The following is a 19618-nucleotide window of genomic DNA, read 5'->3' as shown; positions in this document are numbered from 1 at the left end:
ATAAGAGAAGTAAACAAAATCTCTGAATTGAAATAGTTTCTAGTCCACTTTGTAAAGACAAGTTATAAAAAGAGTAACTTGTAATACTAGACAGTATACATAAGAAAGTATATATAAAAAAGGAGTTCCTAGCTGCCCTATCTAGTAACAGTGATGGAAATACTGGTAATAAAATATGTTTTATTGAATAAATTATTATAGCCAAATGTATTACTAATAAGAATAGGCAATTAGTAGTATTATAATGCAGTTAGAAGAAAAACAAACTTTCCTGGAAAAGTCAGAAAAGGCTTCGAGAAAAAGGAGGTGAAGAAGACATCAAGAAAGAGTTATTCCTGCTTATATATTTATTACTTAACGGATTTTTTACTGCCAACTATGTTTATAATTTTGATAGTTTCAGTAGAAAATTTTTAAAATTTGAGTAAAATCCAGTCCTTATACAGTTTAATGGTGGTAAGGTGCATATACATAAAAACGAAGAGTAAGTCAAAATTACAAACAAATACAACACACAAAAAGATTTTTCATTTTACTCAGAATATAGTATAATAAATTTTGTGTAAAGAAATTTGAAAATCGTTATAAAATATATATATTTTGGAAAAATAGTTTAAATTACCAAACCTATCAATAGAGCAGGTAAGAAAATAATAAAATACATTGCCAAAAAATAATGAATAACTTCAAAAGAAGACTTCAGAGCTAGATAGTTCTATAGATTAAATGTCAAGAACTACATGATTTCATAAACTATTTCAAGGGGTGAAAAAGAAGAGCTTATTAACTCATATTATAAATGAGCAAAAACTAGATAGAAAATTCTGAGGTTGAAAAAAAGATCTATTTACCAATAAAAGAATAAAAATCATGAAAAATGTTTCTTAAATTTAATTCTATTCAGAAGAGTAGCTTCAAATGGCCTATTCTTTGCTAATTCCATGACGATGAGCAGTACATAAGTATAATAAAAATATCTAGTATTAAAAAAAAGTGGATTCTCCTCCAATGTAATTATCAAAAAGTTTTTATATTAATGAATGTGTTGATATTCACCTTTAGCTCTTTAGTATGTCTATCAACAATCTGTTGAACATTGAGATTTGCCTCTTTCTGAGAAGTTGCAGAAATAATACGTTCTTCAGCTGCTGCTGTCATTTCTGTCCGAAGTTCTAAAAGTGCTCGACTAAGTGCCTAAAAATGACAACAGATACATAATCTTTTTTAAAACATTGATATTTTATAATGAGCACTATGCAATACTTTCAACTATTTCCTAAAATACCATGTGTTTTTACGAACTAACAACCCAACTTTTTCAAGTGAATTTCCTTTAGTAATTAAACTCAATTCTTTAAAAATTTAGTACAAGAGTTCAAAAGCTTGACAGTAACAATTCTGGGAACCAAGCATTATATCAGGCAATTTATATTATAAAAACTAGGTATGTTTTTCCTGACCTGTGGTGGCACAGTGGGTAAAAGCATTGACCTAGAATGCTGAGGTCACAGGTTTGAAACCCTGGGCTTGCCTGGTCAAGACACATATGGGGAGATCTGATGCCTCATGCTCCTCCCTACCCCTACACTCTGTCACTCTCCCCCTTCTCCTCTCTCTAAAAATCAATAAATACAATCTTTAAAAAAAAGGTATGTTTTATTTTCAAATATGCAACTTTTGATATTTATCTGACTCAATACATATTTCCTATGAAATTAACTGAATTTAAGTATACTAGGAAAGTTATGAGATTAAAAAAGGCTTAAATTTGCCAATACATTTCATGTGTTAGCACAGAAAAAGAAAAGCGACTTCTAAAACAATTGAGTACATCAAATGAGATAAATAAACTAATAAATCAGATAATTCACTGACCAACGTTTTCTCATAAAAGTATCTCTGTGACCTTCTCTAACCTTTCTTATTCAGTCATATATCTCTCTAACCCCCAATTTGCCCAAAATTGTTTAATTATTCAAATTTCTCAAGCTAGCTTCACAGTAGCACAAAATCCCAACAGTAAAGGAAAGAAAAGAATGGAATTAAGATTGCCTCTTAATTTCTAAAGATAACCCACAAATCAGATTGATGAAAACATAAAAAGATAAACTGGACTATATCTGTATTTAAAAAACATCACCAATAAGACTTTAAAACAATTATCTTTTTTTTTTTTTTTTTTAGAGAGAGAAAGAGAGATACAGATGAGAAGAATCAACTCGTAGTTGTTTCACTTTAGTTGTTCACTGATTGCTTCTCAGACATGCCTTAACTGGGGAGGTGGGGCTCAAGCCAGTGACCTTGGGATCATGTCAATGATCCTACACTCAAGCTGGTGACCTTGGGGGTTTCAAATCATGGACTTCAGCATTCAAGGTCAACACACTATCCAATGTGCCAGTGTCAAACTAAAACTATTAAAAGATCCTGCTTAGCAGCGAAAATTACCCTCATACTCTATTACAACAGAGAGACATATACTATTATCTTTGTAAGTCTACTCTAAAAGCAATCTACCACATGTGCTTCCTGAATGTTAATAATTTTCTGTCCTTACTTACTTTTTGTTGTTTCTCTTTAAGGGCTAATTGGCTCTTTAACCTATCCACTAGATTTTTCATTGTCGTTGTTGGAGCTCTTGAATTTGCTTCTTTTTGAGCCTGAAGTTCAGATTTTAAACTCTGTGACTCACTTTGTGACTGATCCAGGCGGTACCTTAAATCCTCTACTTGTGCTTTCATTTTTTTAATTTCATCTGTATGGGTTTCCTGGAGCCTAATATAAGCAAACATATGCATTTAGTAGAATGGTTGCTGCAATTAACACTTTGATGCAAATTTTATATTAAGAGCAAATGTTTAATACTAAGTATTCTTACAACCCAAGTCTTGATCCTAATGCAAAAGAAATTGTTTCTATTATTATTATTAAGTGAGAGGGGATGAGGCAGACAGAGAGCCTCCCCCAAACACCTGGCAAGCCCCCAACCAGGCGTTTGCTAGGCAATTGAGCTATTTTTGCACCTGAGGTGAGGCCATGGAGCCATCCTTAGTGCTAGGGGTCAACTTGCTCAAACCAACTGAGCCATGGCTGTGAAAGGGGAAGAGAGAGAGAAAAAAGGGGATGGGACGGAGAAGCAGATGGTCGCTTTTCCTATATTCCCTGACCAGGAATCGAACCCAGGACTTCCACACACCAGGGCAACGCTCTATCACTGAGCAAACCGGCCAGGGCCAAAAGAAATTCTTTATTGTACTTTACTCTTGATCTTAACATCAAACAGACTTTTTCTTTCTAGTTTCTGTCGATTATTTTTGGTAATGACTGCATCAGATAATTTTGTGGCTCTAGACAATACAGAAAATGAACCAACAGCACTTTAAGTACTATGTGCCTGTAAGATGTGACTATTTCCTCTTACTAGGGTTTCTCAACCATAGCACTATTGGCTGTTTGACTGCATAATTCTTTGTTGGGGGCAAGGGTGAACTGTCCTGTGCAGTATAAGATGTTTAGCATCATCCTTTGCTTCTACACACAAGATGCCAGTAATACCTTCTAGTTGTGACAATCGAAAATGTCTCAAGATATTACCAAATGTCCCTGGGGGGTGGGAAAGGAAGATAGCATAATTACCTTGATCCAGAACCAGTGTTCTATACTGCCATGTTGCAAAGACAAAATGAACTTCCACAAAAATTACATGTATTATTAATTTGTTTATGGTTCCAAAGTCACTGGTACTTCAGCTATAACTAATATCTTTATCTACAGATATGGAAGTAGATATTATCAGCAGACATAAGTTATTTCAATTAATCCTATTGTTCATTTACATTTAGTAAGTCGATATACTAAATTATATCCAGTTTACTTTGTATTTAGATACTGCATTTATAAGGTATCAATATGGAGATTCAAATTATTAAACTTTGACCAGTGAGAAGATTGTATTAAACTATGAACAAGTGTTAAACACTCTGAGACTTATTGCTTACAGCAAAATACTTGTCAATTTAATCATCAAATTGTGAAAATATAAAGTTTTACTAAAGACAACACAAAGAGCTATAATTTCCTAACACCCATTAATATATGTATTCTGTGGACAAAAACAGGGCATTGTAAGAAATCTAACTGAAAGTAGATTTCACAGGGTGATCTGATCATAAATTCCTGAGCAGGTCAAGATGGACAGTCACATCCCAAGTTTATAACTTCTTTAGTAAAAGGTTTTATCTTTGCTTTAAGCAAGACCTGTCCATTTTTTAATTTTTTTTTTTTTTTTTTTTTTACATCAAGGTTAATACACCTTTAACATGACTCTTTTTCAGACCCCTGGAAGACAGCACATAATCTTGTTAATTATTTTTAGTCTAATCCCTGCCTTGCTTTCTCCCACCTTCATGTGATCATCATTGCTGTTCCCTTCCTTAATCCCAAATGCAAAAAGAAACCACAAACTTTCATTCTAGGAAGCATTTTTTGGTCTGTAGGGATCTTGATTCCAAGTGTATTTCTGTTTGACTCAAACTCTGATGATCTCTTATAAAATTTTCCTACAGGTTTAGATGTTCTTGTATCAAAAATACCAGTTTGCACATGGAAAATAAGAGTATAATTGTAGACTAAAATAACGTGGTAAAGTACAAAACAACTACTCAAGTATTTCAAGTGGCAAAACATTATATATTATAAGATAATTTCAAAGGATCATTATTTTCTATACCCAGGAATTAGGTCCTAAAGCAGAAGCAATTTTATGATCTAAAAACATGACAAGAGACTTTATAAAAAATTACACTCATGTATAAAATTTAATAGAATGGGCACAATTAGATTAAAGAGATATCATATACTTCTGCTAATTCTCTTTTAGAGAACAATCTCTTTAGAGTGATAGCTTCTTAATAAATCAAAAGTAGCATTAATTGTGTCAGGAATCTTGAAATAAGTGAGTCAGGAATCAAAGGTTCTAGTAAGAGTTTCAGAGCAGGAACAGAGATATACGTCAGGAAGCTCAGCATTCTCATTTTTTCAGATAAGAAATTAAAGTGCAGAGAGATAGTTTGATAATGATTACAAAATGCATACCTATAAACTTATTTTAGGTTTAAATTCTATATACGGATAAACTGAGCAGTGTTTAAACTCCAATGAAGAAAATGAATGCTGTAAACCTTGTACTGTCACTATAATAACAATAGTTAATTTTTCATTCAACAAATATCTATTAAGCCTTTATCATTTGCCAAAACCTGTTATAGGTGTATAAACAAAAGTTCTATATTTGTTGATTTACAATTTTCAAGTTACTTTTGTATAAAAGGGCATTTAGCCTTCAAATAATCTCCCACAGAGAGCCAAGGTAAGTACTGTTGTTTCCACATTACAGCGGATGAAAAGAAACCTTGACGTGGTGAAAAACAGGATCTGGACTCGGTTCTGGGTTGGCACGTGAATCAGACTGACTAGATTCAAACTGAGATTTCCCCACCTCCTCCCAGGCATGTCACTGAGCCTTCCTGCAGCCTAGTTTCCCATGTGAAAAATCGGGAGAATATAACCTATGGCATAAGTAGCTCTGAGGATAAAACAAGATAATACATAAAGTTTTCAGAACAGTATACGACACAGAAAACAGGTTTATCCTTGTTCATTATTACTGTGTGCCTATTGTTCTAATGCATTTCTGAGGCTTACCGTAATTTGGTATTTTCAAATTCTTTGATTTTTAATTCAGTGATTTCTTTTTGTTTCTCTAAATCTTGAGATACTTTTTTTAGTTTGATCAAAAGTGAGGCAAGAGAGTCATCTTGTTCTGCTACTGTTTGTTCCATTTCAGCCAGACGAAGAAAATGCTTGTCAGTAGGAACTGGAGTAGGAGACTGTTTTAGTAAATCCTATGAAATATGAATAAATTAGCTATAAAGATGTACAACTCAATTTCATGCTTATTCCATAATTTTAATGTGGTTCCTCTAATAATCAAAAATAATATTTAATCTAATATAGGCCATGAAAGCTTAAAGAAAACAGAAAAAAAAGATCATATTCTTTGTATTCCCAGCAACTAGCACGTCTCTATATATATATCTAGCACGTCTCTATATCAATAAATGTGCACTGAATTAATGAGTTAAGAGCCAAGATGATAAAGTTTGCATGTTAGAAGATGAAAGATCATTTCACACATACAGAGGACAGACATCAAAAGAGGCAAATATAAATGAAATTCAGAATATGAAAATCAATTAGATTTAGGTGAACTTATAATGAGCAGAATTTGAAAAAAAGACTGAGGTCTGATCATGGCAGTCTTGGAGTTCATGGCTAAAGAACATGAACGTGGTTTTATAAGCAGGAGTGAAATACTAAAGGATGTGTTCTCTAGACTCTAGAGAACAGAATGCTCAGAGCTGTGTTTCTAGAAGATTACTCTGGCAGCAAAGCACATCAGGATGGCTTCTAAGTCCACCCCCACCCCCGATAAAAAGAGCTAAATTTTCAATTATATGGTCTCAAAAATCTATGAAGAATAGAACAAAGTTCTTAGAATCTTACCGAGGCTGTTTGTTTGAATTTACTGAGTGAACTATCAGCCTGTAGTTCTAATTTATGATGAAGAATATGAAGGTCTTCCTCATGTTTCTTAACAATTTCTCTTTGCTCCTGTTTTACAGCAAATTAAAACTTTATCTTAATTATTATTTAAATAAATTCATATTCTAAAGATCTTAATATTTGTTATCTTTACTTTTCCAAAATCCCTATGAGATAAGGAAGGAACCATATCTGAATGTATAGATTTACACCAGTATGCATTTCTGCTAGTACACACTCAAGTTGACATGTCCGGCCTTAAATCATAATTTAATCTTAATATTAGAATAATATATATCCATTACCTTTTAATGTTTCTAAAATTTTTTTAAAAGGTAGATTTCCCTCTCAACGTTCTAGCAAATTTGACTTTACTTATTACTAATGTGACAGATTTCATCCCAACTTATTGATTTAATCTTTACTTATAAACTCAACTGGTATTTTTCATGGTTTCATCATGCCAGGTATTCGTGATTTAGTCAATCAGTAACAGAAAGATATATATACATAAACTGTCAGTTTTACTGACAAATCTGTGAAAGTAACAATTCCTAAATAGAGTCATTTGAAAGCAAGAAATGAACTACCACTTTGGGGCAGAATAATATTTGCATTTGACTAAAAAAGATGATTAAAAATAAAATAGCATAACATAATAAAATACCTCTCTGGCTTTTTCCAGAAGATGCTGATACTTTTTTAACACTTCTTCCTTTTGATTTAATCGTGCTTGCATGTTTGCAATGCTTTGTTGAGCAATTTTCAATTTGTGATGTGACTGTGGTTCGACCTCTTTTTTGTCCAGCTCAGCTATAAGCTTTTCTCGTTCTGCACTGGCAGGTAAACGAAGCCTCAGTTCATTGATTATTTTGTCTCTTGACAGAATATTTTGCTCTGCTAACCGTAAAGAAGATTCTTTTTCTTTTAGCTTCTGCAATGATCAAATCATAATAAATTATAGCTGTTCTTTTCAAAAAAGTTTCATCTGAATTTTAGATTAGTTATAAGTTAAAAAAAGTTTCCCTTTATTTTTCACAACACATTTATAATAGCAAAAAGATATTAATAAGGTTAAACTGATTACACTCTATGTGACAGCTAAATTATCATATTTTATTTATAAGACTATCACATGTGTTAGAAATTTCATTGTTATAAAGAAAATAAAATTTAAGGTACTTTATTTAGATCTTGTAGTTTTAGAACTAGAAATGTGTGATGGTGCTAAATTTAAAAAGAAAATGTAATAAATGGTTCCTTTGATTTCAGTCCATTGACAATCAGAGCACTAGAAGAGTAATTCATAAGTCAGCTGGGAATAAATATTGGAACATTAGACTATTATGAAATCTGCAGTTTGTGAAAACAAAACAGAGAAAAGTGCTGACTCTTCACTCAGTGGCAATTCATAAATGACAAGTCTTACAATTACTCAAGAAAATCTGTTCCCTCAATTGACAGAAAAATGTACAACTTTATTAGCAAAACTATTTAAAAATATATTTACAATATGTTTATATGTAAACTAAAATTAAAATTATATTGTTCAAATTATTTTCAATATAATTTAATAAAGAAGACATTTGATCCTCTTGATCAAGTTTAAGACCTAGATTAAAGTAAAAAAATTCTAGCTCTCCTTCAAACCCTTTAACCACCCACAAAAGGAGTTACTAAAACTAATTCAGAGTATACAACATGCACTTCAAATAAAACATAAAAATAAATAAGGTTGAAAACAATTATTGATCATACAGAAGGTAGTATATTGCTCATAAAACAATCAAATGTTCTTTTTGTTTCACCACTACTGATCAACATGCCCAAAAGTAATAATGATTAAATAATGAATTCAAATTAGTCATATCTGTTGTTCTTTATTGGCTATTAGAGCATGAGGGGAGAATAGAAAAAGAGAGTGGAATTAGCAAGATTCATCATTCTATGCATCATCCCCATTAAAAAATATTACACGTAGGGGCAAAGTAGGTTTGCAGTTATGAGTATACAAGTTTATTTTTATATTATTTATTATTTTATTTTCCATACGAACAACTGTAAACCTACTTTTGCCCCACCTTGTGCTTAAAAAATTCACATACCCAATAATACACTAATCAAAATGCAAAATTTTCTAATTACCTCTTCAAGTGACTTGCAGGTTGCCTGTGTTTCTAAAATTATTCGAGCATTCTCCTTAATTTTTCTTAGAGCAATCTCAAGTTGATTTGGAAGGGGCAAATTTGGGTCTGGCATTGATCCTGTAACCTCTTCAAACTATTAAAAATAGCATTAAAAAAACAGTTGTAGCACTGAGAAAAACAATATTAATACTTACAACTATATGACAAGACATGGTTAAACCGTACTTACATTGGAAATATAAAAAGGTAACATAAATTAAAATTCCATCTGACTTTAGAAAATTTTTCTCTTGGGTAACATTATAGGCCATGCTACATGAGTAGCAAAGAGAATTGATAACTCATACCTTTTGTGCTGCATTTAGTATTTCATTTTGCCGATGTTCAAAAATATCTAGTTGACGTTCCAGCTCAACTTCTCTTTGATCCCAGGCCATTTGCCTTTCTTCATGAAACTGAAAAAACAATTGTCAGACATACAAAGAAACACTCACCAAGCAAATAAAAATTTTTACATACATTTTCTTATTTCATTTTCACAACCACCCTCTGAGGTCACTATTACTATTTTATGGGAAAAGGAAACAAACTACGAGAGGTAAAGGAACTTGCCTAAGATCTCAGAGAAAGGCAGACGTGGACTCATGATTTCAATCCATCCGTGCACCCACCATTCATCCACCCATCCATCTATCCATCCAAAACATATATCTTTAATGACATACTATGAGCCAAGCATTATTCTAGGCCATGCAAGCATAACAGTGAACAAAGCCAAGTCCTTTTCACCATGGAGCTAATATATTTACCAATGAGGACAGATAAAAGTGCTTATGTATTCCTCCTTTTTAAGTTTAAGACTACTATCTCAACATAAATATGTATTTTTATAACAGTTTAGAAAATTAAAGAACAATATTTTATACCTCAAAATGGAAGCTAAATTCATGTAGGAGAATGATATATTCACTCATACAATGTTTCTATGTTTAAAATCTTAGCAACAAAACATCAAAATAAATATAAAATGAAACCTTATTCAGCTGTACAATTTCTTCTTCTAGACTACTGATTGTATGCTCATATTCAGAAATTATATTATTTAAATATTTTATTTCTTCTTTATCCTTGACCAATTCTCGATTTAGTTTAAGTTCTTGAAGACGAAGTTCTTCTATTTTCATATGCCAACTGGTTACCTAAAGATTTATAATTATATACACAAATGTAAATGCTATACATGTAAATAAATTTCTCTACAATCCTAATGACTTTAATTAAAATTAATGGACATTCTATAATAAAATATAAAATTATCCTTTGTTGGGCCACAGGGCAGTTTATTTAGAATTTCCATAGAATTTTCTAAAAATATGTGGGTTCTTAAAGCATTCTTCAAATTATTTTTGAGTGGCTATCACTAACATTCACTTTCATTTATCCATTTACTTTCATATACTTATTGGGTACTTACTTTAAGGATGTAATTAAAACTTTGGTTTTACTTTCAAAGATAAAAATCCTAAATATGCCTGACCAGGAGGTGGCGCAGTAGACAGAGCATCGGATTGGGATGCTGAGGACCCAGGTTCGAAACCCTGAGGTCGCTGGCTTGAGTGCAGGGTTGAAACCTTGAGCAAGGGGTCACTCGCTCTGCTGGAGTCCCCTGGTCAAGGCACATACGAGAAAGCAATCAATGAACAACTAAGGTGCTACAATGAAGAACTGATGCTTTTCATCTCTCTCCTTTCCTGTCTATCTCTATCTGTCCCTCTCTCTGACTCTCTGTCTCTGTCAAAAATAAAAAATAATAAAAAAAATTTTTTAAATCCTAAATAATTCTCATTTAGAAAATAAAATTTAGTTGCAAGATAATAATTTTTGGCCCTGGTTGGTTGGCTCAGCGGTAGAGCATCAGTATGGAAGTCCTGGGTTCGATTCCCAGTCCGGGCACAGAGAAGTGCCCATCTGCTTCTCCACCCTTTCTCCTCTCCTTTCTCTCTGTCTCTCTCTTCCCCTCCCACAGCCAAGGCTCCATGGGATCAAAGTAGCCCCCGGGTGCTGAGGATGGCTCCACATTCTCCACCTCAGGTACTAGAATGGCTCTGACTGCAGCAGAGCAATGCCCTAGATGGGCAGAGCATCGCCCCCTGGTGGGCATGCCGGGTGGATCCCGGTCAGGTGCATGCGGGAGTCTGTCTGTCTGCTGCTGCTCCCACTTCTCACTTTGGAAAAATACAAAAAAAAGAACAAAAAACAAACAAACAAAAAAGACAATTTTTCATTTAATTCCTTCAAGTAAGGGTAAAAAAATTACATTAAAAATGAATGGGGGCCTACTAATTATAAATAATTTTAAACAAATAAGATTGTGAAGAGAATTCAATTGATAACCACTACAATGTTAAAAGTAATTATAATTTGAATTAATTAATTTATATAAACTTTTCTGGAGTATTTAAAATTCTTTAATATTTTAAAGTCTAAGCATTTTTACTAAAACCATTGCTTAGAGAGTCTCATTTTATTTTTATAAATAGATATTCAAATGGGCAAAGTCCCTAATTTATAAAATCTATATTAATAAGTGATAATTGAAATATTGGTTATATATTAAACATATTTCACATAGGTACATATTAAGAACTTAAAATTACATAACTCTTGGAAATGCTGAAGTTAAAAAGCAGTGTTTTACCTTTTGGGCTCCCCTGGCATCCTTTAAAGTGCTTATTAACTCTTCTAGTCCCTTTAACTTTAATTCCATCTCCATTGTTTTGTTCTCCATATTTCTATGTTCTTGTTGCGAATTTTTCATTTCTTGCATTATCTTCAGTTTGTCATTTTGTAACTGAACCATTGTTTTAGAGAACTTCTCCTGCTGTGCCAAGGGCAAAGCTCCACTAAACTGGCGTCGCAGAGATTGAACTGTTTGGCGCAGATGTTTTGCTCTGTTTCTGCCCTCCAAACGGGTATAATAGAGAGCCTGTTCTTTTTCATCAAGTTTCTGCTCTAAGCGCAAATTAGAGGCCTCCATCTTCTGCAGTTTCGATGTAAGCGACTCTAATTTACCAAGAGCAGTAACCTCACTAATCTGAAGAGAGACGATGTGCTGGTGCAACTTGGCAATTAGTGCCTTTTCATCCGACTGTGCCTAATATAGAAAATGCATATATTTGTAGTAAATTTCAAGTTTTTACAGTGAAACTTATCAAGGAAGTAAGATTTACTAAATAAAATTTAAAAGTGCACTACATAAGATCCTACGAAACTCTAACCTTGCTTTAATACAAATTGCCAAAAATTATTGTTAAACAAAAAACAGAATCAGTCGTGTACCATCTGAATTTGAAATCTGCCTAACAGTTGGAATATTACCGCATTTTTCTTAACTTCCGTATGTAAATTATAATAACGGTATAATAATAATGGTATAATGTAGACAATGCATTTTTTAATTCTAAAAAATTTTATATGAGAATTTTAAAAAGCTACATAAAGCTGAAAAAAAATATTGTTATGAAAGATTTATTACTTCTCCTTACTATCTTAACTTTGATCAGCAGTCAGCACAATGTATTTGAAGACATTTAAATGCTCTTCTGTATAATAAATGGTATTTCAAATTAAATTATAACCTAATCAGGTTACAGTTAACAAAAATAAGAGCCTCTAATTGATATATTCTCTAATTAAAACTATAAAATCATCCCAATAATCTAATGTGAACATAGGAAAAAGAAAAAATCCATCTAGAAGAGGTAAAACTATACATACCTGATAGTCTAACAGCTGCATTCTGATAGACTCTACTTCTTTGTCCCTGGATTGCTGTTGAGCATTCAAAATTTCAACTTGCCTTTTGGCAATGTCAGAAATCTCTCTCAGTCTAGGAAGTGATAGTTCAGAAACAATTAGGTATATATTCTATGTAATAAATACCAAAACTTCAAATTTTTAGACCCTTGGAAAGCAATTAGGTTCCAGCATCTCTTCTTTGTATGAAATACTAAAGCAAAGTTTCTTAAACTGTTTCATGAAACAGAATGCCATGAAAGTATAAAAAAATACTCCAGTCCCAATATCCCTCTCCTCTTAGAAATTCATAATATATAATATCTTATTAAATGTTGTGAGAAGTTTTAAAGTGAAAAATTATCAAAAACTATACATACACAGCATTTTAAAAATGTTATGGCCAAAGTACTCTTTTCCCATACTTTTTTGTCATTTTGTAACTGACACTTATTATCATAGTTTGGCATAGCTAGAATAAGGAATTAAGTAGCTTTATTTGATGTAAGTGTACATTAAGAATATAAAAATTTTAATTTACTAGGTTCTCTAGGTGGCTTAATATATGTTGTGATTTATTTTAATTTACAAGTTATCAGAAATATGAAAAAGATTATACACTTACTACATTTACAATAAATGGGAGGGGGGTGACTGGTAGTGGCACAGTGGATCGAGCATTGACCTGGGACAATGAGGTCCCAGGTTTGAAAACCAGAGGTCACCAGCTTGAGTGCAGGCTCATCCAGCTTGAGTGCAGGCTCACTAGCTTGAGCATGGGGCTGCCAGCTAGATCGTGGGATCATCAAAATGATACCAAGATCACTGGCTTGAACAAGGGTCACTGGCTCAGCTTGAGCCCACCAGGCAAGACATGTATGAGAAGCAATCAATGAACAACTAAAGTGACTCAACTACAAGTTGATGCTTCTCATCTCTCTCCCTTCCTGTCAGTCTGTCTGTCTTCTTATACATATAAAAAGGAGGGGTGTGATGGTAATTTGTTAAATTTCCTATATGACAACTGGGATAAAATTACACAGGTAAAGTAGAGTGCATTTTACTCTGGGTTGGATTAAGTAGTTCAGTGTGACAGGCAAGTTAGGTTTCCTATATTGATTAGAAACTCACTGACAGTTCTATGCTTTGATTAATTAAAATATAATAAAATGAATAATATGATTTAGTTTATTTCAAAAGGTAAGGTCCATACGGTGAGAGGAAGAAAGAAAAGAAGGATCCTTCACAGTGAAAATGATTGGGAATGACTGATATTCCCAAAAGGATATCAAAACTCCAAAAAATGGCTATAACACTGGGAAAGCCATAAAACCCTTTTTTACTAATTATTTGTACTTGACAGATCAACTCAGGGATCCTTACACTTTTCTTTTTTTTTCTTTTTTATTGAATTTATTGGGGTGACATTAGTTAATAAAATTATGTAGGTTTCAGGTATACAATTCTATAATACATCACCTGCATATTGCTTTATGTGCTCACCACCCCAGAGGGAATCTCATGTACTGAAGTAACACATCATTCCAGAAGAAAGTGAATACAAGCATCTATCTGGTACATAGTATTTATCCTTACATATATTTCATATTCCTAGCAAGTAAACTGTTCCCATAAATAAAATGAAAATAACAATGTTACTTCAAGGTTATTAAGTGTAATTTTATAAGTTAATATATGTTCAATACCTAACACAGTATATAAAGTAGACACCCAAAACTGAATCAAAATCTGAATGTTTCATTATATTTTACAGCAATCTTCTAAATAGGTAGAAGAGGTACTATTTCTGCCCTAATAAAATGAAAAAAACTTAAGTTTAATAAATTAATGGATCTTCCCTCCAAAAATAATTTAATATGAAGAAGAACTAGACCTCATAAGATCTTCATTCCCAGTTTAACTCTTTCTGCAACATTAGTCCTGGACTCTGAAATTTTGAATCTTGAAAAGTGATTACTTCTTCAATATTATTATTTATACCTATTAAAAACCAATCTAGTTAATATTATTTAATCATGTTCTTCTAAAAAGGAATTAGTATTAATTAACACTAAAAATATTACCCTATTATGACTGAAATTAGGTTTCTTAAAAACAAATTAGAGTAGACACAGCTAATCAAAATGATCAGAAACTTTACATGCACTCACTTTGACACTTCAACTTTTAGTTCCATTTCGGTCTTCTCTAAATCTAGGATCCGTTGTCTATCAGCATCACTTACTGCCTTGCTCACACTATCAGCTAATTCATCTCTTAACATTTGTTCCACCTTCTGTGCTTCCAAGTTGATTTTGGTAAGCTAAGCAAAAGTAACAAAAATATTCAGATATATCAGTTTTTAAAAAGGTTTCCCTTTTAACTTAGCTTTTAGCATATCGCAGTTCTCTTTATGGTGCATTAGTCAAGATACTGAATTGAGTGTGAAATGATAAGAACAGATTGAAAAGGATAAGAGGGAAAGTGTCAGGAACAAATTACGCAAATTCTGGTAATACGCCAACCCAGCAAAAGTCATTTATGTTAGGCAATTCACAAGCTAATAATATCAGAATCTCTGATATTCTTAATTTGCTAGGAATGTAGTATACTCATTATATTTTACTTCAATTATATCTCCTGTAAATAAATCTAAATAAGTTAATAAAATCTATATATTTATTGACAGAATGAACAAAGTGACACCATGCTTTGAAAATTATACTGATTCTTAAGGTAAAACCAACATTACAAGTATGCTACTTCGTCATCCACTGTTAAGTATTTGCAAACTGTATTCATTGCCACCGACTTTAATAATTCTGACCATGTCAAAATAGTCTAAAACCTCCTATTGCAATATAAAGTCCCTGAGAGCAGAGATTACTGTGTATGGTGTATTGTTCCCTGCTGTAACTCCAGCCTACCTGCAGTGTCTGCAACAGGTACTCAATACCTATTTGTTAAATTAATGGATGGTAGTGGGAGGCAATTCCATTATTGAGCAAATAACCTTTTTTTTACATATTAAATGTAAGAACTAATTCACAAAAATATTTGCTTTTTAAACATTTATACATACATCTTTATTTTTATCCATTACATAATACACAAGTAGTAGTAATATGCTACTTCAGACATATAAACTTACACAATACAATGTCTACCATGATTAATTCCTTATTTTCTATTTACATGATAAAAATGATAATATCAAACCTCAGCGAATTTGGTTTCCAATTCAAAATTACGCTCTTCCATTTGTTTTAACGAAGTTCTTATGTGTTCATACATTTTTTGAGAATGTTCAGCCCGCTGTCTTTCATTTAATTCCTTCATCTCCAACATAGTGATTTTTTTTGAAATAGAAGCAATCTCACTATTGGTTATTGATTTCTTTGTCTTGTCCATGTTAAATTCATTGCCTATGTATAACAGTATTTAAGTCAATCTTATGCTGTTCTTATCAAAATTATATTCCAGATATTGTAGACACTGTATTCAATGGATGACACATGAGCCTTATGAATTATGACAGATCTAAATTCCAGTCATAGTTCTGTTACTTCCTGTCTACATTCTGCCTCTCACATTTAATCTCTCTGGAGCTTAAACATTCTTTATCTATCAACTGATAATTAAAACTATTCCTCACAGTATTGTTGAAATAACAATGTTAAAGATATAGTGTATATGATGTCACATGCTGAGAATCAAAAAAGGATAAATATATTTTGTTAACTAAAAGGAGATAAACTATATAGAAGCAATTCACTTAAACAACAATATTTTGTGAATATAAGTGCAATGACTTTATTCAAAGTCTCACAGAGTCAAGCTGAAAATAAAATATGAAGTCAACCTGAAAGTAAAATATGAAGCCATATGATTTATTTCACCAAATATCTTCTTTAACCATAAGTATTGATAGGGTTGCAGGTGGGGACCATGACCCCCTCTTCCCTTAAGTAGACACTGACAAACTGGATGCTCCAGGTCACTACCCCCGGGCATCTGGGTGACTAATCTGGGTGTGGAAGATCCCCTAGCTTACTTATGGTTAATCTTACATAAATCACTGAAAGCTACATTTTTCCTTAATGACTACCAGCCCCCACCCTCGAATCTCCTACTTAACTCTACCTGTTAGAGAACCAGTCCCTGACCTCCGCCTCAGGAGTCAGCCCGGCAGATGACCCCCTAATAAACTTTTCTTAAACCTGAACTCGGGTGTCCTCTTTCAGCTGACCTTACAAGTATTACTTGGCCTTTGTAAACAGCTAATAGCAAATATTTTAACCTGACTGGTGGTGGCCCAGTGTATAGAGCGACAACCTGGAATGCTGAAATCCTAGGGTCAAAAGCCCCAAGGTTGCTGACTTTGAGCGAGGTAGGCTCATTGGCCTGAGCATGGGCTCGCCGGCTTGAGTTCACGGTCACTGACTAAGCATGGGATTATCAACATGATCCCAAGGTTGCTGGCTTGAGCAAGGGGTCACTGGCTCGGCTTAACCCGCCACCCTCTGCATCGAGGCACATATGAGAAGCAATCAATGAATAACTAAAGTGAAGAAACTAGCCTGACCAGGCGGTGGCACAGTGGATAAAGCGTCAGACTGGGATGCAGAGGACCCAGGTTCGAGACTCCGAGGTTGCCAGCTTGAGCGTGAGCTCATCTGGTTTGAGCAAAAGCCCACCAGCTTGAACCCAAGGTCGCTGGCTCCAGCAAGGGGCTACTCGGTCTGCTGAAGGTCCGCCCGTGGTCAAGGCACATATGAGAAAGCAATCAATGAACAACTAAGGTGTTGTAACGCGCAATGAAAAATTAATGATTGATTCTTCTCATCTCTCTCCGTTCCCGTCTGTCCCTGTCTATCCCTCTCTCTGACTCACTCTCTGTCTCTGTAAAAAAATTAAAAAAAAAACAAAAAACATAAAGTGAAGAAACTATAAGTTGATGCTTCTCATTCTCCTCCTATCTCTCCTCTCTCTCCCTCTCCCTTCCTGTTTCTCTCTCTCTCAAAATTCAATAAAATAAAATTTTTTAAAATTATTTTATTAGTTATTACATCCTAATTATATATTATATATATACAAAATATGGCTTGTCTTTGCACACAGAAGTCTGTGGTTAAATAAAATGAGAATGAAATTTTTTTTTTAGATATTTTATTTATTCATTTTAGAGAGAGAGAAAGAAAGAAAGAGAGAATGAGGAAGGAGCAGGAAACATCAACTCCCATATGTGCCTTTAACAGGCAAACACAGGGTTTTGACCCAATGACCTCAGCATTCCAGGTCAACGCTTTATTCACTGTGTCACCACACACCAGGAGAGAATGAAAATTGCTTTAAAAATTTACTATGAGAAGGTATCACATAGGATTATCTATCATTAGCTACTTAGTAATTTTTTGAGAAGTAAAAAACTAATATTTTTGTTTTGCACAACTGAAATGACCCAGGTTAAAACAAAATTTGGTATAGTGTTTTATTTTGGGGAGAATGAATTAATCATATGTTCAAGAAAGTCAATTATTTTCATGAACTAAACAGTGATTCATGATACCAATAATGTCCCCCCTATTTTCCTAGCTTCACATGCTTGAGTTTTATAGCTGAACTTGCTCAAAGAAATATATATATATATTATTAACATATATTTAAAAATAATATATATTACTATATACATTATTACTATATATTAAATATATTAGCATATCTTTATTATATGTGGCTTAAGTGTCTGTTTGTCACCGATAGCTTATTGGTTGCTTGCGTAACTGTACTAGCCAATGGGGTGAAGTTGCCAAGGCATTCAAATAGTCCCGCCTTCTGGCATGCCACCTCACAAATTGAGGTTAAAAATTGGAGCAATTATTATGCTGTTAAGAAATCTTAACACCAGAAGGGGTCTTTGCAATGCTACAAGACTAGAGGTTCTCCAATTGAAAAATAATGTCATAATAGCTAAGTCTTTGACTGGCTCCTCTAAAGGTGAAATACATGTCATTCCAAGAATTGATTTGGCTCCATCTCAAACAGGGTTGCCGTTTCAATTGAGACGTAGACAATTTCCTGTAAAACTTGCCTTTGCTATGACCATCAATAAGTCTCAGGGCCAAACGCTTAAGCGTGTTGGCATTTTTTTACCTGAGCCTGCATTTGGACACGGTCAACTTTATGTTGCCTGTTCAAGAGTTCGTGAAAGAATGGACGTAAAATTAAAAATAATTCATGGTCCTCTGCAAGGCAAGCTTAAAAATGATGGAAAGATCTACACAAGAAATGTTGTGTACAAAGAGATTTTTGACATGTGAATTAACATTTTATTATTTAAATCACCTTTATTTATTGAGCTAGCGGTGGCTCTTAAGAAATGTACTGCCAGTGGTTTCCTTCATTGCACTACTTTAAGCAATTAAGCAAGTAGAAGGGGGAAACCCCATGGGGCAGTAAGCAAAGGGGCAGTAAGCAAAGGGGCGTCCTCGCCGCCTGCCCTGGGTAATTCAGTTTGATTTAGCAGACACCTTGCACAAATCATTTTAATTACAATTTATAATATCTAGAACAGCGGTCATTTCGTATGACTGCCGGGCTTTCTAGTATTTAATAACACACATTATTATATATTAATATGTTAACATATTTAATAATATGCACTATTATTAAATATGTTATTAAACATATATGTATGTTTAAAATTAATAAAAAAGCTTTTTTGGTGTTTGTCTCAGTTTTAAGAAATATTTCATTTTATTCTGTGTTATCTATCTCTTTAACCATATGATTTTAGAATAACTACTTCGAGTAATGATCAAATAAATAACAGTAATAGAATACTGAAAGAAGCTAAAAGTGTTAGTAAATCAGTCCACTAGAGACTCATTTAGGCAACCCTAGACATCATAAATGAAAGAAAAAAAACTGCACTAAATGTAAATATACAAAAAATATAAAACCCATTCCCATTCATTTCTGTGCTACACTCTGATAATGAAGAGAGGCAAGTCACAGGGGCTGCGGCAGATTAGCTATCTGTTCGGGTTTTTAGAGGAGGGTGGTACACACCA

General features: G+C 33.2%; 1 protein-coding gene across 1 annotated transcript in view; it reads right to left on the bottom strand.

Moving 5' to 3' along the window:
* CEP290 (centrosomal protein 290) overlaps positions 1-19618 on the bottom strand; it is a 107745-nt gene that overhangs the window by 29790 nt on the left and 58337 nt on the right. The window contains exons 28-39 of the mRNA XM_066257784.1: positions 15765-15970; positions 14717-14868; positions 12528-12639; positions 11449-11904; positions 9785-9949; positions 9098-9205; positions 8749-8883; positions 7271-7537; positions 6565-6672; positions 5704-5903; positions 2562-2775; positions 1057-1194 (exon numbers count right to left, since the gene is read on the bottom strand). Of these exons, the coding sequence (XP_066113881.1) occupies positions 1057-1194; positions 2562-2775; positions 5704-5903; positions 6565-6672; positions 7271-7537; positions 8749-8883; positions 9098-9205; positions 9785-9949; positions 11449-11904; positions 12528-12639; positions 14717-14868; positions 15765-15970 (2261 nt within the window). The remainder of the gene's footprint in view (positions 1-1056; positions 1195-2561; positions 2776-5703; positions 5904-6564; positions 6673-7270; positions 7538-8748; positions 8884-9097; positions 9206-9784; positions 9950-11448; positions 11905-12527; positions 12640-14716; positions 14869-15764; positions 15971-19618) is intronic.

The sequence above is a fragment of the Saccopteryx bilineata genome, chromosome 2 (genome assembly GCF_036850765.1).
Source record: "Saccopteryx bilineata isolate mSacBil1 chromosome 2, mSacBil1_pri_phased_curated, whole genome shotgun sequence".
NCBI lineage: Eukaryota > Metazoa > Chordata > Mammalia > Chiroptera > Emballonuridae > Saccopteryx > Saccopteryx bilineata.
The sequence above is the reverse complement of the archived record's forward strand: the minus strand, read 5'-3'. Positions and strand labels throughout refer to the sequence as shown.